Source organism: Sus scrofa, chromosome 7 (genome assembly GCF_054392235.1).
Source record: "Sus scrofa isolate SSC_HxYL_T2T_F1_AM1 chromosome 7, Sscrofa_HxYL_maternal_Yorkshire_Landrace_v2.0, whole genome shotgun sequence".
In the NCBI taxonomy this organism is placed as follows: Eukaryota; Metazoa; Chordata; class Mammalia; order Artiodactyla; family Suidae; genus Sus; species Sus scrofa.
In genome coordinates, this window is record NC_139389.1 from 5,608,255 (window position 1) to 5,632,473 (window position 24,219).

The 24,219-nt window shown below is 41.1% G+C and overlaps 1 protein-coding gene across 13 annotated transcripts in view; it reads right to left on the bottom strand.

The window, feature by feature from the left end:
• Positions 1–769: 769 nt before the first annotated feature.
• The window catches only part of SLC35B3 (solute carrier family 35 member B3), a 29,045-nt gene continuing 5,595 nt past the window's right edge, over positions 770–24,219 (bottom strand). For 2 of the 13 annotated variants that reach the window (XR_014809562.1, XR_014809564.1), the window contains 9 exons: positions 20,911–21,032; positions 17,143–17,297; positions 15,760–15,867; positions 13,644–13,741; positions 12,498–12,646; positions 11,247–11,339; positions 10,718–10,829; positions 7,993–8,062; positions 5,067–6,446 (listed from right to left, as the gene is read on the bottom strand). Coding sequence is in view for 9 of the 13 variants with exons in the window: in XM_001928807.6 (XP_001928842.4) it covers positions 6,296–6,446; positions 7,993–8,062; positions 10,718–10,829; positions 11,247–11,339; positions 13,644–13,741; positions 15,760–15,867; positions 17,143–17,297; positions 20,911–21,032 (909 nt within the window). In the remaining 4 variants the exon portion in view is untranslated. Of the gene's footprint in view, positions 1,132–5,066; positions 6,776–7,992; positions 8,063–10,717; positions 10,830–11,246; positions 11,340–12,497; positions 12,647–13,643; positions 13,742–15,759; positions 15,868–17,142; positions 19,502–20,910; positions 21,033–24,219 lie in introns of those variants that run through there. The other 11 variants (XM_001928807.6, XM_013977413.3, XM_084967350.1 and 8 more) reach the window with 6 other exon arrangements.

Genomic DNA, 24,219 nt, shown 5'->3' on the forward strand with positions numbered 1-24,219 from the left:
GCAAAGGGAACCACAGCAGGCTCATGCCTTAAAGACTGTGCCCCCTTTGGAAGGGGTTAGGAGGTGGTTTAATAGTTTGGGGAGTGGAAGAAGGATCCGGGCCATAGACAAGGATCAGGATAGAGGCAAGCCTGTCTTGTTTCTCAAAACTGGTGTTTAGTGGCCCCAGGACAGGTTCTGGTGGTCCTCCTCCTTCCTGAATGAAGAATGCTTCATCAAGCAGTTCCCCCATTTGTTGGGGGTTTTAGTTGTACAGAAAAGCTCAAGAAGATATTGTTATGTATATTCCTTGAGGAGGAACCTGGACCCTGCCCCAGGGCCGCACTGCTTCTCCCAGGTCTTAATTAGCAACTGCCTTTTGGAACTCAGTGAAGGTCATGGAGGCTGCAGCTTATTCCCTGAAAACAAGCAATGGAGGACCCAGAAAAGCTTGTGTGCCCAGGAGTCCCACAGGTCACTAGGTTGGTTACAAAGCCAGTGATGTTGCATTATCTGTTAAATGATTAAGAGGGTTGGGTCAAGGGGCAAGTAGAAGGACATTCAAAGGGCACACGTGAAAAGCAGAATAGGTGAAATTGAGACACACTTTTGCTCAAACACATCATAGAAACCAACTGTCATTTGCTTAATCAGGGAGGATGCACAGAAAGGTTTTGAGCACCGCAATGCTTAACCTGGTAATTTGATAACTGTGCAGTTTAAAGAGCAAATGGGATACTGGGATGCATAGATTTTCATCCTGCTGTCAACTTAAAGAACAATGCACAACTTGAAAGTTGAGAGTTCAGTTTTATTTGGGGTGAAATTGATACCAGAAAGATGATACCGGAATCCGGGTTCTTGTTTAGGGCAGTTGAAGAATGAATTCTGCCAACACACAGGCAGCAAGCAAGCAAAGCAGATAACTCCCAGGGTTGCCGGGAGCGGGGAGAAGAGCTCCCATTCTCTATTGTCCTATAGGGGTTTTTATTCCTTAAAGTTGGGGGCAGGTACCAATGTGGGGTCCAGAAAGATGTGGTCTTCTCCCATTGGCCTTGTTCAGTTACCCGTATCAGTCCTTGTCCAATAGGGTCTTAGGGGTGGAAGTGTCCCGTAAGTCTCATCGTTTCTTTGTCCTTTTCTTCCTGTAAACTGAGTCACAGGGGATTAAAGATTAAAGTCCATCTGGGCGTAGGTACATTCCCTACAGTACACAAGGCCTGTGGGGATGTTACTCCCTGGAGCCCTTAAGCCACAAATGTTCATCAATGGCCACATCAACGAATGCATGGAAGCCCAGGCTCCTCCAGTGACTCCCTGAGTTAATATTCTACCTCAAAATTAGGATTGAAGCTGGTGAGACAGCATCTCAGGTAGTCCTGAGAGGTGGGGGGCGGGGGGGGGGAGCTAGGATATAAGAGTTTTTGCAATAAAGGGAAGGTAGTGGGAACAAAAGATTTGCAGATAATCAGACTTACAGAAAACCAATTTCTATGGGAAGATGTAAAGGTCTGAGCTTCCTGGAGTCACTCCTTGGATCTGTACCTGAGCTGTGGGCCAGCCTTCTTTGTTTCTTTCTCGAATGCCCTCAGGGCTCGCCGGTGACCACACTCACAGATGACCAGGACATTTTTGGTTTTGTCCACTTTACTACAGCCCAGCTCTGAAAGAGCACCCCAAAGAGGAAAGGGGGAATACCCAGATATAAGTGATAAAGGTGAAGGGGCAGGTGCCTGCAGCCAGGCACACATTTTGCAGAAGTTTGCTGCTGGTCTCGTGCAGGGGACTGCTAGTCACAGAGAGCAGTCATCATGGAAGGATTTTAGTGTTTTTCTAGCTATGAGGAGATGCACGAATTGGGCTCATAAAATCTCCTACAAACATTTAACCATCTGAAGACCTGTTCTTCTAGTTTTCCAGGAGCGCAGAGGGCCTCTTCTGGTCTCCACCCTGAGCTCTGCTCAGGGGGGGCTGTGGGTCCGAAGCTGCAGTGGCTCATGATTTAATCCTTGTGAAGGCTGATGGCAGGGGCCAAAGTCCAGTTCACACGCTAAGCCATATTGTTGGTACATTATCCTGGTCAAATTTTACTAGAATTCCTTTCTTTTTTTTTTTAGGGCCACACCTGCAGCATATGGAAGTTCCCAGGCCAGGAGTCAAACCGGAACTGTAGCTGCCAGCCTACGCCACAGCAATGCAGGATCCAAGGCTCATCTGTGACCTACACCACAGCTCACAGCAACACCAGATCCTTAACCCACTGAGCGAGGCCAGGGACTGAACCTGCAACCTCATGGTTCCTAGTCTAATTCGTTTCTGCTGCGCCATGACAGGAACTCTAAATCTTACTAGAATTCTGTGCTCCTCGACCAAGGAAGAATCTAGCATGGAAAGCAGGTTTCAGATAACAATCACTTCAGAAAATTAAGAAACTTAGATAACAGTTCAGAGGATGCTAAATGTTACTTAATTAAAATTTTTTTTTAATTTTTAAAAATTTTTTCCTTTTTTAAATTATATGTATATTTTTATTAGTCAATGAATTTATTACATTTATAGTTGTACCATGATCATCACCATCCAATTTTATAGGATTTCCATCCCACAACCCCAGCGCATCCCCCCACAACCCAACCTGTCTCCTTTGGAAACTGTAAGTTTTTCAAAGTCTGTGAGTCAGTATCTGTTCTGCAAAGAAGTTCCTTGTGTCCTTTTTCCAGATTCCACATGTCAGTGATAGCATTTGATGTAGGTATCTCATTGTCTGACTGAATTCACTTAGCATGATAATTTCTAGGTCCATCCATGTCGCTAAAAATGCTGGTATTTCGTTCCTTTTCATGGCTGAGTAATATTCCATTGTGTATATGGACATCATCTTGATCCACTCCCTGTCAGTGGACATCTGGGTTGTCTGAATGTTACTTAATAACCTTTGTTAAGCCCAAAGCCCGGAGGTAGGTCAAGTGTCAAGGTTATGGGCACAGTCTCCACAAGACTGCCCTCATTTCAAAACCAGCTGCAAGCTCTGAGGATCCCTGACCACCAGATGGTTACAAATTTGGGGATTTTCCCCTTGGTTTCCTTAATTTGCTAGAATATCTCACAGAATTCAGGGGAGCACTATACATTCCTCTACCACTATATCGTAAAGGATACAAATCAGGCATGGACAGAAGATGACACCCGCGGGGTGAGGTCCAAGAGGATCACAAACACTAAACTTCCGTGTCTTGAGGATGTGCCTCCCTCCTGGCACATCCACGTGGCTCTCCCACCAGGGGAGCAAACCCAAGCCTGGGTTATTACTGGGTCTCCCTATGTGGCCGTGATTGATTGAATTGCTGACCATGCACATTGAACTCAATCTCCAAACCCCTTCCTCCCCTGCAGTGGGTGGGCTAATCTGGTGAGTTCAAAACCCTAATTCTATAGTCACATGATTAGTCTTTCCAGGATGGCGGGAAGCCCACCCCTGCACCCACCACAACCAACAACTCTTATTCCAGAGCCTAGAAGCTCCTTCCCAGAAGCCAAGGACAAGCATCGGCCAGATATACAACATGGCCTCAGTGGGGATTCTAGCGAGGCTGGCTTCCCTCTAGGTCCGATCTTAATACAGTGACCCACAAATGTTGGCCGCATTTTCCTGCTATTGTTATTTTGTGACCCTGAATATTATGTCAGAAAGGGGACATAATATGGCAGGATTCAGACTATCAGAATTGTAACGGTATTAACTGGTCTCGTCTGGCGTAGCTATCGACGGAGCGCCCACTCAGTGGGTATGACAGGCATCTAAGGTGGACAGAGATGAAGAAACAATTTATTTCCACACACAGCTTAAAGCAAAGACATTGACCTGCAATCCACGAAGTCTACTGAGAACACTTCACCACTCATCAGGTTATTTAAATGGTCACAGGACGGTGCAATGAACAGAAAACACGCGTGGGCGTGTGATGGGGTTTGACTCCGGGTCCTGTGCCATCGTGTTCTGTAATCGTGAGCCAGTCAGTCCTCACCCTGGTCCTCATCATTTGCAAAAATGTAAACATGAATAATCGCATTCTATTTAGAAAGAAGGCACACTCTGGAGCCAGACTGCTTAAGGGGCTCTGGCTCTTTCCAGCTAAGTCAGGTCACGAAGGGCACAATCCCACACAGCTTCTTCATCCGAGCAAGGAGGATAACAATACTGACCCTTGGAGAGATGGGAGGATATAAATAAGTTATTGCATATAAAGCACTTGCAACAGGGTCAGGTACCTAACAAGCACTTAAATACTGCAATTCAGTGACTTCTTTTTTTCTTAAGGCTGCACTTGTGGCATATGGAAGTTCCCAGGCTAGGGGTCAAATTGGAGCTACAGCTGTCGGCCTACACCACAGCAACTCGGGATCCGAGCCACGTCTATGACCTACGCTGCAGCAACACCAGATCCTTAACCCACTGAGCGAGGCCAGGGATTGAACCTGCATCCTCATGGATACTAGCCGGGTCCTTAACTTGCTGAGCCACAATGGGAACTCCTGCAGTGAATATTTTAAATTCCCTTATTATCACTTTTTTGGTTGTTGGGATGACATGAGATAAATATTTTAAATTCCCTTATTATCACTTTTTTGGTTGTTGGGATGACATGAGATAAAATTCATAAAAGATTGTATTTTAAATCTGGCACAAAGTATACATTCAAATGTTGACTTCCTTTACTACAGAAATCTGTATTTTAGATGACTGCTACTACTCCACGGATGCAAATAAGTGAGATGAAGTTTAACTCTTTCTGACAGCAGGTAAAACAAGGAAATGGTGTATACAAATGGTTAGCCTGGCAAACTGATTTTGAAGCAAGTGCTAAACTGTTTAAAAGGGGGTGGGGTGAGTGGGATGAGGAGTTGATAATGGGCAGGAAGTAAAAAAACTAGGAAGGTAAGTATGGGCTTCATAAAAGGATGTCTTGATAAGTTAAAATTATACTATTAGGAAATTGACTTTTTTTTTTTAAAGTACTAATCCTCATGGTCTTAAGAGTTTAAGGCAACAGAATGAAGCACAAAGTAACATTCCTTCCACTTCAAAATATGCCCCACAGTATTTTATTTAATATGGCTAATGAAAATCAGAATTTCTTGGGCTAAATCCTTACGTTTTCATGGGCTCCGTGACACCCACAAGTGCACATAACAGGTATAAGGTTGCCATCAGAATACAATGGAATTTTAAGACTATGATTAAATATACTAAACATACCATACTCGCCAAATATAAGTGATATCACCAAGAGCATAGACACTGAGCTGCTTCAGCCAACAGCACTTACATTGAAAATGGAGATTAATAGGACTTTTGATACAGTAGAAGCAATTCTAAAACTCACTGCTAAAAAATCAAGGCCAAAATCTTTCTGAGTTTCGACTCAAAACCCTGCGACACACTGTGCAAATTTGCTAAATCTACTCGTGTTTCTGGAATTTATCCTATTTCATCTTCGTTGCTAAATTAAATTTTACTTTTAGGAAAAACTACAGCTTTATTACTTCATAATCATTTAAGACACCAGTTCTTTTCCCTTCAATTCAAAAACGGAAAACCATTAGATCTTGCAGCACCTCTGATGAAGGGTCGGAAATGTGTCTTGTGATAAAGACTTCCAGGATTCAGGAGGCCGACTGCTTTTTACTCCAGGGCCTACATCCCGCAGGAAGGTCACAGCATGTTTTCTCCAAAGAATACTTTTAAATGAGCAGAGAAGAGCCTACGTTTTAAAGTGTATGTAAAATTTACTTCCTCTCTTCGTAGCAACATTCAACCTTCATACCCCCTGTTCATAACAAAATTCTATCAAATACATTCTTAAAAAAAAAATCACAGAATCATTTTATTTATAATGAAGTTATGCTCTCTGGATTTTAAATCATCAGTTCACTCTTACAACAGAGAATTGATTTAAATAACACCACCGAAATGGAATGAAAAAAAGTCTGCTTTTACATATCAATTTCTTTGATATGTCGTAATTATGTAGTCTTGCAACATGGTCCATTTCCAGTGAAATTTTCAACAGGCTGTAAGAATCGGTCCTTCATATTCATGCTTTATTCCACGGTGTGTCAGGTGTGCAGCTCTTGAGCGCTTCAGGACTCAAACAAACAAGGGTCTGAGGAAAGGCCAACGCCGTGTGTAAAATCCATCCACAGACGGAGAATGTGCCTTTAGATCCTTTGGTTCGCACAACAATCCTTTTGGAAAGTTCATTAACTGATGACTGTTCCCTTAGAATTCTATTTCATAAACAGGACACATCACTGCCTATACAGTTTGTGCCAATGTTCTTGACTTTCTCGCTTCCATGGTTTTGCTTATCAGATCATAGAGTGATGGCAGTTTTATTTTATCCATGTTTTTGCTATAGACATTGAGAAATATGCCAAGGACAACTAACAAACCAGACCATACATACCTAAGAAAATGAAATAAGGAAAAAAAGAGCAATATCAGAGGAGCAATTATCAACTGCAGAATCTGATGATGAGGTCACAGTAATGCTTCAATAAAATAGTATTTTATTTTACAAATAATATTTAGGTTAGACAGAATTATATGTTTTTTATGATAAATACATACATATATATATATTTACAAAAAGTATTTTACAAAATACTAAATGTAGTTTGAGCAAATTTGAAGTCCCACTTCTACCAAAGCCTCAAGAGTGTACTTAGAGTGCTGGGCACGGAAACCTGCCAGGGACCGTCTTGGGAGTTCAATTCAGCAGTTCAACTGGTTATCCTAGTTGAATATAAAGAGATAAGAAGGGGCTCGTCCTGAGAAAGTAGGAGAATTGGCCTAGATTACTGTAATGAACACCCAGCACATGCAGAAGAAGACACCAATTTATAGACAACAACCACCACAGCTGTCAGTATCAGCAGGGGACTGGTTCTATGACCCCCACGCCCGCCCCAGCAGATAATAAAACCTGTGGATGCTCAAGTCTCTTAAATAAAAGGGCAGAGCATTTGCTTATAATCTATGAAGATTACTATAATGACTAACACTGCGTAAATAGTTGCTAGTGCATGGTAAATTCAATTTTTACTTTTCGGAACTTCCTGGAATTTTTTTTCCGTGAATACTTTTGACCTGCAGAGGGTTGAATCTGCAGCTACAGAACCCGTAGACAGACCGAATGTTCACTGACAGAAATTTATTTTTGTGGTTACCTTTAAGCTTATGCAGCTGACCCCGGAACAATGTACGTTTGAACTGCACAAGTCTACTTATATGCAAATCTTTCCAATAAATATACAGTCAGCCCTCTGTCTGTGCAGATGCAGAACCTGCAGACACCGATGGCTGACTCTACGGGGCCTGAGCATCCTTGGACTTCAGGACCCACTGGGGTCCTAGAGCCAGAACTCTGTGGATTCTGAGGGACGAGTGTACGCTGATAATTTCTAAGTCTGAATCTTCTCAAATACCAACCAATGTAAGTTTAAATGATGCTAACTTTAAAAACACACTAGACAGTAATTAAAAGTGAAAGCTTCCACAAAAAGCCGAAAGCTAAAAAAATCATTAGGGCGCAAGTTCCAGAATACATGTCTACCTCAAATCTTCTACAGGGAAAGGCAGCAAATACACAATAAAAATACACACACGTGCGCGCGCACACACACACACACACACACACACACACACATGCTTATATATATACTTAGACATCTAACTCGCATGTCTGCACCAGGGCAAGGGGAACCCCTTAATCTCAACACAGCACTCACATTCGTTTATTTGGAAACAGGGTCGCATGTGCATTGGGACTTGTTAGGCAACTTAAGTGTACAAAACGGTTTCTTCGAAATAATGAACTAGCAGAAGACCTATCGATAAATTTGGGTCAAGAGGAAAAAGACTCTTTATGAAGAAACTACAACTACTGAAGAGAAAATGGGAAACAAAGGAGCTAAAATTGGAGAAACTTACTGAATTAAAAAAGCACTTACTGAAATGTGAAGGGTTTGGCAAAGAATATAAATGACAGTACAATGGTCATTGCTTTTCTTCCCGTCGTCACTGCAGGGAGAAAAAGGTTGGTTTAAGACTGTGCCTACTGTCTTGGCAACATTTTGGAAATCATTTACTTAACCAGTATTTACAGAGCCTCCTGTGAGGTGCCAAGGAAACAGAGGCGACCACAAACAAACAGAAAGTCACGGCTCCCGCTGCATGGAGGGGACAGCTAGCAGGGCTGCAGACGTGAGCTTTTAACTGAGGTGGTACCAGAGGGCGGCCGCGCTGCACGGTGGCACGTCATCCTGCAGAGAGCTGTGGCGCCCGGCCTGGCAGAAAGAAAGGCTTTCCAAGGGAGATGAGCTATAGGCAGGGCTGGGGTTAGTCTCTGACAGCGGCACACGCACTAAAGGACATCCTGCTATGCTACTGGCGGGCACAGGACCGAGAGTAACCTCCACAGTCCCCTTGGCTGTCCCAAGGCAGGGATGACAGGTCTGAAACCTTCCGCCCTCGCCCCAGCCGGAGCTCTGGGTACCTTCCCCCACGAGACCGCGTGCCCTGCCTGGTTCCCTGTCCCAGGCATCCTCGCAGCCCAGACGCCAGGGCTTCCCGCACTGGATGTTCAAAGCATGAAGGAGCAAACACAAACGAGGAAACTGTTCTGGAGCCCGATTCCCCAAATCTGCTTCTCCTTCTACAAAGGAAAAAGATAAAAGGCCCCCTGTTTTGAGCTGGGATACCTTTCAGGCCTCTCCTCTGGCCAGGGGTGGTCACAGGACTATGCCTGGTCAACAAAACGTGAGCAGAAGCGCTGTGGCAGGAGGGTGATTTCTGGGAAGGCCTCGGGAAGAGAAGGGTGTGTCCCTATCTTCTCCCCGCGCCCCCCAGAATGAGGACGCAGACGGCAGAGGGACAGAGCCGGATAAAGCTCCTAGTGAGCTGCAGCCACCACACCAGCTCAGGGTTAAAAGGTGGGTCTGGAGCCAGATGCCTCAGGGGGAATCTTGAATCTGCAACTTACTGGCCAGTCACATAACCTCCCCGGGCTTCTTCAGCTGATCCATTTGTGACTTGGGACGAGGGTGGTGCCTCGTCTATGGGACCGCTGTGAGGTTAGCATGAATCTACGTAGAACCCCTGCCATGGCACCCAGCACAGACTAAGGGTGTGTGCTGAGAACACGTTAGCTGGTGTTCTCAGCATCTCTGGATTTTCTTCACACGAGAGAGAGAGAGAACCTGCCCGCGCCTTCCGGACAAAGGATGGCATCTCACATTTCCTTATACCAACCACAGGGCTCGTACAGATGGATATCAGACCCTTCTGGAACAGTGAGTATCCTGCAAGCAACGCCGAAACCCGAGCAAAGTCTGTAACAGCCTGAGAGGATTCAGGAGGTTACTGACCAGGCCTGATCTCCAGATAAGCTCCCTCCTTCTACCACTAGGGGTGCAAACGTCAAAAAGAAGCCTCATGTGTAGGCAACCAGAACAGTTAGGGAGCAAGTGCACTTTTACAAAGAGAGGGCTGTTTATCCACTTGTTTAATCTATTCTGTGGTTTTCAGGTCCGTGTTCCTCGAACACCGTGAGAAATTACAATGCGTGTGGGCCTTCCGGATCCAGCTCCGCAGAGCTCTGAGGGGCACGTTCTTGCCCAACCCCAGTCACTTCTCAAAAGAGAAACCGAGAGCAGCGGAGGGACTCGGGTCCCTCCAGGTCACCAAAGGTCAGCGCTGGGCCAGGGCCCCGCCTTCTCGGACACCCCAACGCCGTGCTCTGCATCACAACTTCCAGTCCTGGGCTCCCCGGAGGGGCCTCTCCAGCGGGGAGATGCTGAGAGTATGTGTCAGGGGGCTGTTCTTTCAGCAAAACTATACCAGGCAGCACATGGGGTCAGCTGCCCCCTTCACTGGGCCTCCCCTGCAGCCCCCACGTGCACTCTTCACGCCTCCAGAGCAAGACAAACACGTCAGGCAAAGGCCCTGCAGAGCAGGTGCATGACCATCATTAGCGAAAAGGGAAGCAAATCTGATCGAGGCCCCAGAAAGGGTACGCATGGAAGGTCCAAAGAGCTTTACTTCAAAATACCTGTCCTATTATGAGTGTAAGAAAACTGTAATTTTCAGTTATAAATTAAACATGACTAACCACAATATTTTTCCTTGAAGGTATTCATCTGGTCATACTTTTTAAAAGGTCTTTATCCCCCCCTCCACCCCCCGCTATGGCTGCACCTGCAGCATACGGAAGTTCCCAGGCTAGGGGCTGAAGAGGAGTGGCAGCCGCCGGCCTACCCCACAGCCACAGCAACTCAGGATCCGAGCCACACCTGCGACTTACACCACAGCTCATGGCAACGCCAGACCCTTAACCCACTGAGTGAGGCCAGGGATCGAACCCATATCCTGACAGATACTAGTCAGGTTTGTCACTGCTGCGCCCCAATGGGAACTCTTAAAAGGTCTTTTAATGTCTTTAAGTTACTATTTAGAAAATGCAGATATTTGATTTTAAAATTCAACCTTCAAGAAATTAAGATCAAACATCGTTTTCTTTAGAATTTTAAAGAAATACCATAAGCCAAGGAATAAACTGGTGAAATATGACAATTTTCCTTTTACCGAGGAGTAGACGCTGCCCTTATCTTTTGGAAGAGAGTATCAGAGCAAATGTAAATGCTTATTTCAGAATCGAAGCAAGTGCTTCATTCCTACCTGTTACAGCAAGCAGTGCACCAAAAATTTTAATCAAGGCCAGAACAAAGGAGATTCCAAAATACCCAGTGAGGGAAAAAAGGAAAGCGTAACCGTAGGTCCGAACTGGGTTCTGAAACATATAAAAAAAGCCTGTTAGAAAAATGCAAAACAAACCCTGAGGTATTACAAATGAAAGAAAACTACAAATTTTAATCAACTTCTTGAGCAACAATAAGTCATGCAACGATTCAGTCAAGCAAAGATTCTTATTTAGGTCTGATTTAATGGAAAAATAAGGAAGAGATTAAAAACCCCCACTTCTACATTATGAGCAGATTAAAAATAAACTTAGAGGATAGGGCAAGGATAAAATAAATTTAAATACAAATCACTGCATTTCTGAAATAACTTCTGATCTACATATGTTGTGTTAAAAGGAATGATCAAATTACATAAAATACAGCCTTTCTGAACAAGGGGAATTAGGAATACAGAAGAAACTCTTTAATGGAAGATGTTTATTTTAAAAAATGTAATTAGTGTTTACCTTTGAACAAAATGTTACCGCAGGGCCTAATCCACTAGTGCATGTCAATCCCAATAAAATGTACACAAAACCAATGGAGTAGGAATACAAGACCTGGAGGAGGTGAAAGTAAAGGGGAAGAGAACCGCTATGAAACCAAAGGTGGGAAATGACGGCTTTTCAATATTTGGCTCAATTAATCTAGTCAGTTAAGTTTGGTAGAAGAAATAATTTTAAAAGTAATATTACTCTTTCAATATGGCCCAATTTTCTGGAAGTGATGGTTGATCTTGTTTATAACACTGCACATTATTTGATGCACAATGAACACAGCAGTACCAATCGCATCACACATGGTTGCCTAATTATTCATTTTTTTGCCTAGAGCTTAATTACTGACTCAAACTGGATTGTGATGTAGAGGGCCTAAAAACATACACAAAACAAAGACACTTCAAAACTACTTATTAAACATGAAAAAACCCAAACGCGAAGTTTGCAAAGGCATTATAACATAAAGAAAATAAAATAAGCAGCATATGGCATATCCATTGCTTCATTTCCCAATTTTTCCACCAAGCTTTCTATCCTGGCTCGTTAGTGTTCTGTGTTGCTTATAAGCAGAGTTAGCATCATCCTCAACTGAGGCACCTGCTGCATGTCGGGTCCCGTGTCAATCACGCTCTACCTATGGATTCCTCCATTTCTCACAGCCAGTACAAGCGTAGGCACTCGTAAGCACCACTCTCCAATGTGTGGATGAAGAAACTAAGAGACGAAAACTCAGAGAGATTAAGTCATTTTCCCCACGGGAGAGCTAATAAAGCTACCGCAGCACTAAGGCTATCTTAGTTCAGAGCCTACTGTAATACACCTTCTCACTACACTTCCTTGATTCTCTGCTCCTTTCCTTATCTAAAAAGAGTGGCGACGATGACCAGGAAAACTCCGGACCAAGATTAAAGCTCCCATGTTCCTAGGGACTCCGCAAAGATGCCCTCGTCTGCTAGGAAAGACCAGTCTTGTATGCTGTCTAGCAAGGTGGTTGGCTATAAAATTAATACAAACACATGCATATAACACCTTTCCTATGTAAAAATACCAACCAGTTAGAATATATATTGAAAAAAAGCATTATTTGCAGTAGTAACAGCAAAAAGATAAAAAACCTAACAATAACGCCAATAAAAAAAAAAAACTGGATTTATAAGAAGAAACTTTAAAATATAAGGGACATTTAAAGGAAACACTTGAATAAAAGGAAAGTCATACCTTATTCTTCGACTGAAAGAATCAAGTGCATAGATGCCATTCTCCCTAAATTAACTTATAATTCAAAGCCATACCAATCACAGTATCAATGGGATTTCTAGTTTATTTGGGGATTTGAACACCCAAGAATAACTACGGGTGGTAATATTCTGAAAAACAAAAGGAACAAGGGTGGCTAGTCCTAACAGATGGTAAATGTATGGTGATAAAGCTGCTGTCATCATATGGTTCTGGGGCAGAAATAAACTTGAAAGAATACAATTCCGACCCTTACATTAGGGTAGGACAGGATAAAAGAGAGCATTTAAACTAAGAGTTGGAAGAGTGGATTATTCAACAAATGATACTGAGACAAATGGGTAGCCATATGAAAGAAGTTTTTAGTTTTGGTTGGATCAAAGATTTAATAATAATAATAAAAAAAAACAAATTATAAAGCTAGTAGGCAATGTGCATAATAGTCTTAAATCTTAAGAGTTGGAAAAGCCCTTTTCAATCATAATATACAGCCAGAACCCATGAAGGAAAAAATAAACTACACCACATACAAATCACAAACTTCTAAATGGACCAAATACAAAGAGAGGAGAAAAATGATATAACGACAAAGAACAAAGGATTTTTTTTTTTTTTGGGTGGTCTTTTTAGGGTCGCACCTGTGGCATACGGAGGTTCCCAGGCTAGCAGCTGACTCAAAGCTGCAGCTGCCGGCCTATAGCCACAGCCACAGCCAATGCCAGATCTGAGCCACGTTTGCGACCTATACCACAGCTCATGGCAATGCCAGATCCTGAACCCACAGAGTGGGGCCAGGGATCAAACCCACGTCCTCATGGATACTAGTGGGGTTTGTTACCGCTGAGCCACAATGGGAACTCCGGACTTTTTTTTTTAACATGCCAAAAATTCCCTAAATCAAAGATGGAAAAATTTATCACATACTTGCAATAAGGTATTAGCGGTGGTAATAGGTTTTCACTTTTTACCTTCTTGTAATATTTAAATTATTTACTTTTAGGAAAACAATAATGATACACCAGTTTAAAAACACAACGCAAGTACTGAACACCATAATTATTTCATGCAAGTAAGTATATCATCATTTTTTAGTCCGTCTGATGTGAAGAAAAAGCACTGAGTATTTACCATTTCTGAATTAGAAGCGTTATGCAGTTTCATAGCTTTCTCTTGGACATTTCCAATGACGGCATCTGCACACAGTGCCAGGGAAATAAGGATCACACCTTCAGGAAGGCATAAGACAGAAAAGAACCTCCTTATTTGAACATAGGAGTGATAATCAAGACTGACCAGAAATTTAATTGGGCTAAAAAAAACAAAAGCAGACCTTATAGCACATGTGCTCAGTGAGCTTAGTATTTTTATCTACACGCATTTGTAGCGGTCATCAAGGTGATGTTATTAAAACAATAACTAACACCAGTAAACTGCATTAACACTGTCACCTTGGGTTTCGCTATCACGTCAAACAATTGTTCTGCTTTTAAAGTAGGCTATATGTTTGAAAGAAACACTGCATTAAACAAACACAGAAGAGATTCTTAGAAGATCTAATGGGATTAGTAGTAGTCAGTTAATTCAAACAATCAGATGAAGAGGGAAAGCATAAAAAAACTACCTATATTATTAAAACATAAACATGATACAGTTGCCAAGGCTTCTTGTTTGAGTATGGGTCTGAACTAAAATTTTGCACTTCCTCTTTTGCTCTCAGAACAGGCAGACCCTATGATTTCCAAGGTCCACACAAAAAACACACATGTGTACCTGAGAAGCCGGTGTTCATGAGACACCGGCCACCAGGCATGGTGCTTTACAGACCGAACAAAGGCCTGCCTGGGTTACACCTGTGAGTCTGATGAGATTTAAGGGAGTTTCTTCTTTCTATTTTTTTAAAAATATAGAAGCAATCAAAGGTAGCAAAAAAATAAATGCATATGTGTGTGCGCCTAATTGAGAATTTTCAAGTTTTCATACTTATTCTTCAGCTTAGCTTGTCATCTAACTTTGGCACTTATTATATAAATATACATTTTTCATAATCAATACTTGATTTTGATATGCTCTTTTCCTTGTTTCAAATACAAATCTTTCCTTGAGAGAAAAAGACATGCTATTATTGGAGACCCCGAAAACAACATCTTTGCTCCTGAAAGGCTATTCAGAGGCTATTCAGAGGCTTCCCGAGACTGTGCTGCACAGTGGCAAGAGCATGAAAATATACGACTTGCATCCTAAGGGGACTCTTTTAAAGAAGGACATTTATTTGAGTAAGTAAATTCTGCTATATGCAATCCATACATCCCAAGTTTTATTTATGTCTATCTTAAATAACCAGCTTAAATCCTAGCTAATTTAATCTCCTTTATTTAATACACTCTACAGATCAGGGACTGTGATAAGTGCTCATGGATTCTTCTTAATTATAAAGTATCGGAATGTTCTCCTGTTGTTTCTGTTGCTTTGTTTTGCTTTATTCCTCCCCCCCCCCCCCCAATTCTCTCAGAGTTCCTTTCAAGGAATTATTTTTGTCAGATGTCAGGTTAGAAAATGGGACAATACTAAAATAATCGTATAAGTGAAATTAACAGATTAAGAACGATAATATCGTACACAAAATAAACAATTTCTCTGTGAGAGCTTTCGAATAAAAACAAGATTCCAACACATATTTTTTATTCTTATTTATCTTTAAACATTCTTTAACACCTGTTTTTCTCATAAAGGCTCTAAATTTAATTTATAAAATTCCGCATGGCACAGCATGAGGGAAGCGTTTATGGTGGAAACTTGCTGCACTTTGAGGTTATGGCTACATTTATATTACGTGGTTCAATATTAAGGAACAGCACAGTTGCCTTTTTTAAGCATAAACAATGGAAAGTTTAACTTTTTTAAAGAAAATGAGACTAACAATTACTGCTGTGATTCTCCTTAATTCATGTGTATTTTTCCAATTCAGCCTATAAGAAATTAATCTATCACATACTTGATAACGAAGACTCTGACCAGGCAAGCAGCCTCTTGTGATGTTAAAACACAAGAAGAGTACTAGCACCGCCTGTGACTGTTCCAGAGTTGATATTTTTACTCTATCTCATGTGCACAGTCCCAAAGCTTTATGTAAGATGTGAGAATCACAGATGCTACACCATCATCTAAAGTTCGTACCATTTGTAAAAATCCTCACTTTCAACCAAAATGCCTACACCATCTAGGAAGAACCAATTCCAGGCCTTACCTGTGAGGTTGAAGTTCGGTGCAACCGTGCTGTCAGCCAGGGTGAACCATATCAGGCCCAGGCTCATACACAAGGCAGCAGACACGTCGGCCACATTATAACGCTTTCCTGCGGAGGATAATCGTTAAGTCAACCTCATGAGGCAGACGTCCAGTCAGCAGTTTTAGATCTACGTGTTTAAACAAGGAGAAGCAGGATGGCTTTTTACATCCAGTGTCAAAAGTGATGAGGAGCACGTAGGTCCAGGCATGGGACAGTCCCAGGAGGGCTTTTGACAATTAAATTACTAGTGAGCACCAGCTTGTCCTTCCTTAGAAGTTAGATACGAGAGCCTTCTTCATCTGCCATGATGCTAAGTAAACGCGACACTTAAAAAGTTGGCGGCAACGAGCGCCCCTTTTACTTTATGGGAAACACAAGGCCATGCATTTTCTAACAGGTCATAAGTTTTTAAAGCAACCAGGGTAATTACTCAGGGTACACCTGAGTTTGCAAATACCACATAGTCAGATAACTTCTAGGTTGGTGAGTATTAATTTACGTTAGCACATCCAAAGTTAAATAATAAAGTCACGTCGTATGACTTTTCGGAAGGATTGTAAAGAAATAGACGGGCCAAGTCAGTTACGGTTAAATGTGATTTTTTAATAGGGATTGAGATCATTAGTCTTTCCTGGGTGAACAGTTACCCAGAAATTATATGTGAAGTAGTCGACATGCACAATTTCATTTGAAAAACTTCTCTGGGGAAGGCTTATACTGCATGAAGTGAAGCCAGGCTATAAGAACTTTAATGATTATCAAAACACGAATATTCCTCGTGGCGGTCGTGTGAACAAAACAAAAACTTGTTCCGCAGCTTATTCCACCGGATGGCTTCCTCTTTCACTCCTGCTCTCACAGGGCTTGGAATTTAGTTGGGGCTCTAGGAAGCCCACATCCGCAGAGTTGGGTAAAAAAATACTTGGCTTAGCGGAAGCTTCAACATGAGAATCGTCCATTTGTACAATGGGGATAGACAGCAGAGCCCCGGAGAGTGGGGAAAAAAAAAAAAAAAGGCCTTTCCAGGTCCTTCTGAGCTAGGCCTTCAATATGTGCATACGGCATTTCTGGAAATGTAGTCGATTCCAGATTAAAAGAATAAAACAACATTAATTTTATTTTTCCCTGAGTCCGAATTACTGATTTCATATGCTAAGGTATACCAGAGACGTATCAGTGTTTTTACAATGCCTGATTTTTATGCGATCTCACTCAGAATTGTTAACAGTACCTAGAATGTTCATTAAAAATACTAATTGAAGCTGAATGTTTTTCCTAATGCCAGATGCCATAACATACCCTATTAGTTTCAAACAGTATGAAAATATATCATTACTATACCTTGAATAAAAACTCCTCCTAGCATAACAGGAATCAATTTGCAGCACTTGAAGATGACTTGGGTAGGATAATTCAGGTAGCCCAAGGAAGTGTTTGATAACCCCATAGTACCCACAGTTAGAAAAGCTATTATCATGTAGGTTTTTCCTGGTATTCTGTAAAAGACAATTTTTAAAATCTTCATTTTGGGACCCGACTCATACTATGGTAAGAGAATGTGTTTACAATGTGTAAATGTCCAATTACTCTTCTAATTTCTGTTTAGTACTTCTAGAAATAGTGCTAAAATATCGCTGTGCTTAAAGCTACAACACTCTTGACCTGTATAAAGGAACGTAGGTAAAAAATAATGTACCCTTATTTTATCAATCATAAATGAGAACTCTCAACTGTGTGAAAAAGCACTATTTTAGAGCTACTGAGATTCTTACTGAAAGTATAAAGGCTGGTAAAAGAGTTTTTAACAGTAGTTCTAGCTACTTACAAAACCCATCTTGACCAAATTAAAAAAAAAAAACTGATTTAAAAAAAACCATTGGCCTCTATAATGGTAAAGGCACCTTAGCTAATTTTTAACTTCCAAACTGGTGACTGTTTCCTAATGTTTCCATCTAGCATTAGGAAAAATACATCCTAATCATCTGAGCAGAATTTCTCTAGAAAACGTACAGGGTGGTTTAAAACTCTCGACATGGTTTTTATTACCACGATATCTTATGACTCCTCTCTAATGTAGTACTGGATAAAATGTTGAAAGAATCAACTTTCGGCTGAGGAATCTGACTCTCTCTTCATGATCCCAAACTGTCTACTTTGGGTGCTACCTGGATTTCCTAAAGGAGATTCCTGATTTGGCAGCTTCAGCATTTGGAGCTCTGCCTGTGAGCACATGCTTAACCAGAGTAGACAGTTAATATGGTCTAAAATAATACTCCTGTACATCGATGTGGCTGACACGTGAAAGCACTATTCTTCTGATTAGACGAGGTGGCATTCTCAGACCTAGTTTCCATTTGGGGACCTGTGTTCATGTTCAAATCAAGGCAACAAAATTCCTCCACCCTTTTTAGATGGCTAGGTGCAAAGCGAAATAATGCACTAGAAAAATTCAATTAAAATGCAGCACTTCCACTTAGCATTTCAATGTTGAGACCTTTGCTTCTACCTAACTCCTAAGGCAGAGGTCAACATTTACGATCCACTGGAAAGGTCTGGGCCCGCCCACAGGCATCAGTGCACAGCTGGCGTCTCCCCTCTCCGTGGGGGATGACACTCGGTGGGACAGCAGTGGAGGCGGAGAGCATCGCTTCTCAGTCACAGGAAGCAACTTTCCTCATCCGTAAGGTGCAAACAGGGGCCGGAAAATAAAAACCCAAGTCAGAAGACTCCCAAGAGCAGAAAATCTCGGTTAGAAAAGCAGCACACAGCACAGGAAGAAAGAAAAGCAGCCTGGAACTCAGAAAACCTAAATGCTGAAGGCGCCGACTCTGACAGCAACCTGCGGCACGAGTCCTGGAAATCCCAGCTCTCCTCCAGCTCTGCTTTCTCACTGGTGAAGGGGGGCTAGATTTCACCATCTCGCCTCCAGGTTTCTCACCATTTCTGCTTTGTAATTTAATATCCCAACTGCTTCCTACTTTAGATACGGTGGGAAAGTTGTGGCGTTAAAAACCCCTTCGAAACCAATCTGACAGATAACCTCCTTTGTTAAAAACTCACACAGAGCAATTAGCACTTGGGTTACAAGATAACCTTTGGTGAAAAACAAGGAGTAGATTTAGGGTATTCCGCTCTAGAATGTGCTCCATGCCACGTCACTACCTTTGCTCCCCAGGCTGAGTCAGAGAGAATTTAAGAAACTTCCTTATGGTATGGACAAAACAAATAAAAGGCAGTAACAAGACTCAAACCCATGTTTTCTGCCTTTAAATCTTTCAAGTACACAAGCACTCATATAAAATAGGAAGAAAAAAGAAAAACTAAGCAAAGAATTTGACTAATTAAAGGTATAAAGAGTAGTGCCACGTAAATAAACTGAGAGACAGATGTTTACTCAGAAATAAATTCAGAAATATGTGATTGGGCACATTTTCATTGTAATACATCTTTAAAGACTTTCTCTAAAAAAGCTTGTAGGGAGTTCCCCTCATGGCACAGTGGAATCAGCTAGCCTCCATGAAGACACGGGTTCGATCCCTGGCCTTGCTCAGTGGGTCAGGGATCTGGTGATGACGTGAATTGTGGTGTAGATTGCAGATGTGGTTTGGATCCTGCGTTGCTGTGGCTGTGGTGCAGGCCGGCAGCTGCAGTTCCAATTCAACCCCTAGGCTGGGAACCTCCATATGCCACAGGTACGGCCCTAAAAACCAAAAAAAAAAAAAAAAGCTTGTCATGCGCCTTGGAATGAAGTATCCAATTTAGAATTTCATTATCCTAGATCCATAAATTCTCCTACCTAATTCCTTCACTTACGTTTAAATCAAACACAAATGACTTTAAATATGTTACGGTCACGTGTTTTAAGGGGGGGAGAAACAGGGCTAGAGGCTCACTCCCCACCTCTTTTTGGAAGCTGAGAGGGAGTTGTATCTTTTTTAAAGTTAACGGAAGACACATCTTCTTTGTGTTTTTTAATTTAATAAGCACTGCATTAGGTTCTCCTACTTTAGAAGCAATCGGAGATCCAGCAGTTTGCAAAACCTAATGAACTGTTAGGCTTCCACATGTATTAGTCTTGACAGAAACATTTAATTACTTTCTATTCTGTCACCTATGGCTAAGTCTTAAGGTTTCAGGGCATGAAACTAACGAAGAAGACATCTTCAGATTCAAACATTTTTAATACCACTGCTACAGTGAGTTAGTTACTGGCAATAGAGAGGTTGAGAGGTAAAATTAGACCCATGAAGAAACACTGGTTACTGATTTAAATACTTAAAATGTTATTTTCATAGAAACATCAAAAACATCTATGAAAAAAAGTAGCTGGGAAAATTCTTTATTTTCTTTGAAGGATTAAACATTTCTATCAGTGAAGACAGAATGTTAATATTACAGCTCCTTATTACATTTAAAGTGTCTAATATATACATGAAATAGTCACATATTCGGGTCTGACATGACAGGATAACCACACTTCCATTTACCAAGAAAATGTTATATTCAAATTCCCAACCACCTTCTGATATATTAAGAGATTAGGTTTTTATTGCATGGGGTTCAATATGCCATAAAAAATATTTTAAGGTATTTCTCAGACCTAGGTGGTCATTGATTTAAAAGGTACTGTCATATAAACTCTTTTCGTTTTGATGAAAAAGCACATTAAGAAATTTCTCTCATGTCTAAGGATGCGACCTCTACTGTTGGCGACTATAAACATGATGACGTTAAATGGAATACATCTCACAAAACACTAGCTACGCATTTTAAAGTCACTGTAAAAATAGGTATTGATGCTTCACATCACGGGTCTTGGGTTAATCACACCTGTTTCCATTATAAAGACATATACGCACATCTAAATACATTCTCCTGTTTTAAGAATATCTACCTCAAGTGGAGCGTAAGCAACATTCTTTCATTTGATGACATTACACGTAAATGGATACTACTTTTTCTGCTGTATAATGGAAATACCGTATTTAATATTTTTAATAAGTTCATTATACTAGTAAAAATGCGTGGGTATTAAGTGTTTTATTCATACAAAACGTATTTTACATATGATATACTCCTTATGCCCAAAAGATAAAACAAACCACATACCTTCTCCTTTTGTCTTGAATGAGCTGAAGTTCTATTAGGCCGAATATGGAGTAAAACGCAAACTGCACTAAGGTCAGGTACCAGCCATAGGGCTTAAAACCTTCCATTGAAAATATTAATTCCTGTCAGGAGATAGGAGAACACAGGTAAGTTCAAGGGGCAGACCAGTTTCCTCACAATGACTTCCTATAAGCACAGCATTTTAAAAGAAACCAAGCCTCACCCCCGCCACAAAGCAAAAAACCCATCCAAAGCACAAGGCCTCTCTCTCAGAGGTCAAATGAGAGAAGTGAGGGGGCCTCGTCACCAAGCGACAGCAGACACTCAGGTATGACCATCACTAGGACAGGAAGGGGGGGAGTGAGCCGGGAACCCCATCTCATGCTGTTTTCTTTTTTTTTAAAGACCAAACCTAAGAGTCACCCAAAATAAGGAGGGAGGGAGCTCATTCCAGAACTCATGGACTGCATAAAAAGCATATTTCCTTAGAAGTCTGTTATCTCAGGCCTGTTTTCCTATAGTAATATAATCAGTTCGAACTGATAATCAGTTAATTTTTGGAATTTCTTGTGCCATAGATTATATAAAACTTCTTATAGAGGGAATAGTTACTCTTCCTAAACATAATATTATATCAAGAAATAACATTTATATTGTTAATAAACTTTTTTTTTTTGCTTTTTGTTAGGGCTGCTCCTGCGGCATATGGAGATTCCATATTAAGAAATATTAGGAAATATTCGAATAAAACCTGGCTTAACTGAACAACTCAATCCAGCCACTATATGTGTGTGTGTGTGTGTATTTCAGCTGTATTTGAAATAAATTTAAGATTAAATTGATGGATACATTTATTTTTGAAGAAAAATTAAACATAACCTCTAAAAAGACCCTGAATTGACTTTGTATATTTAGGATGCTGTTTAATTCTCCAAATTTAGATTTCATGTTCAAGTAAGTATTTAAGTTATCTTGTTTTCTGGTTTATGAACAATAAAACATAAAAATAGCTTTATTAATATCTTGGTGTTCAGATAAATATTTCACTTTCTATATCGATAAATTTATTACAAAACCCCAACATTTTCCTTAAACTATTTTAATATGTAACTACATATAAGCTGTAGGAGCAATGCCAGGTCTCACAAAAGTGATCATGTTGTAATTATGTTTATCTAATTTTAAAAGAAACTTTGCACACACATATTATTGTAAATTAAAATCTGATTTATCAAATGGAAAAAAATTAATGAAATTTGTAAATTTCTAATTCATTTTCCATTAAAATAGCTAACTTTGCTCCCAAGCCATTTGGTAACGATGGTATTTCGAAAGAAAAAAGATGTTTCTCAACAAGAAATTCCAACGTTTGACAAAATTTACTATCTTGTATTGTTCTTCACTGTGATACGTGAATTTTTATTCATCTTCTAGCGGGAAACTCAGTTACTATCATAAGTATTAAGATTTTAAAATTCATGTTGTTTCACACCAACACTCCCTATAGCATTCTTTTTTTTTTTTTTTTTTGTCTTTCTGTCTTTTTAGGGCCACACTCGCAGCATATGAAGGTTCCCAGTCTAGGGGTCCAATGGGAGCTGTAGCCACCAGCCTACCCCAGGACCACAGCAATGCGGGATCCAAGCCACGTCTGCGACCTACACCACAGTTCATGGCAATGCATCCTTAACCCACTGAGTGAGGTCAGGGATCAAACATGCGTTCTTCACAGATGCCAGCCAGGTTCCTTAACTGCTGAGCCACGATGGCAACTCCCCCATAGCACTCTTAAAAGCTAAGGAGGAGTTCCCATCGTGGCTCATGGGAAACGAATCTGACTGGCATCCATGAGATTGTGGTTTGATCCCTGGTCTTGCTCAGTGGGTTAAGGATCCAGCATTGCCCTGAGTTGCAGTTTAGATTGCAGATGCGGCTCAGATCCCTTGTTGCTCTGGCTGTGGTGTAGGCCGGCAGCTACAGTTCCAATCCGACCCCTAGCTTGGGGACCTCCATATGCTGCGGTTGCAGCCCTAAAAAGAACAACAACAACAAAAAAAGTTAAGGAGTAGTTACAATTCTATTTTCTCCTTTATACTCTTATAATTCATCTCCATAAGATCATGGAAAAGAGTACAGTAATTTTTAAGATCACTCTAACTCATTAAATAATATCGGTAACGTTGTCTGTGTTTTAAGAAAACACACCACTTTCCTTTTCCTGAATTACAAAAGATGCTCTCATGTTAGGAAGTTGCATAGAAAAGGAAAGATGGTAACGGCTAAAAATATGCACTAATGAGCTGATGGCTGATAATATCCGTCCCCATTCAAACAGTCTGTTGATACTAGCCTGGATCCTCACCCATCCAGCTCATGTCTTGGAAGGTCAAGGAGTTTACTGCTGGTCAAATACATACAACCATCCCACAACACAATGTAACTCTGAGACAAACTGTGGAAACATCAGAAAGGTTTTGCATGGGCAAAAACCACAGAGAAATATGGCTCTGGCAAAGCTGGAACAGAAGAGGAAACCAGCAAGAATGAGAAGACTGAGAACACAGCAGGTGCTTCAGAACACGAGTGACTGAGAGACACCCTTGGAAAAAGAGACAACAGCCTAATCTTTTTCTGCAAAATGACCTCTCATTGAGCTTGAGGAATCAAGAGTGAGCTGGAATATGGCTTTTGTGCTATCATGCAATTCTATGTGGGAATTATGCTCCAAAACACCAATTAATGCTTGAATCTTTTTTTTTTTTTGTCTTTTTAGAGCTGTGCCCATGACATATGGAAGTTTCCAGGCTAGGGGTTGAATTGGAGCTGCAGCTGCCGGTCTACACCACAGCCACAGCCACATGGGATCCGAGCCGTGTCTGCGACCTACACCACAGCTCATGGCAATGCCTGATCCTTAACCCACAGAGCGAGGCCAGGGATCGAACCTGTGTCCTCATGGATAAAAGTCAGATTCATTTTCACTGAGCCACAACAGGAACTCCTGAGTCATTTTCTTTTAAAAACTAACATACGGCTGCAATTATTACCTACCTTTTACAAAACATAACAGTGCTTTTTTTTTTTTTTGTAATTTTAACTTTTAAAGATTGTCTCCTGTTCCCCTCCCCCCATGTAAAACATTTAATTCTAATATCCTGATCCCTGTTTCCAGCCGATTTACTCTTTACCCTTTTCTACTGCTTTACTCAAACCCTCAAATGTGTGAATAAACTTGCTATCCTACAAAGGAAAATACATTGGACCAAACTATTAGCAGCGCCCACACTGACTTCAATTGGTAAGTTTATA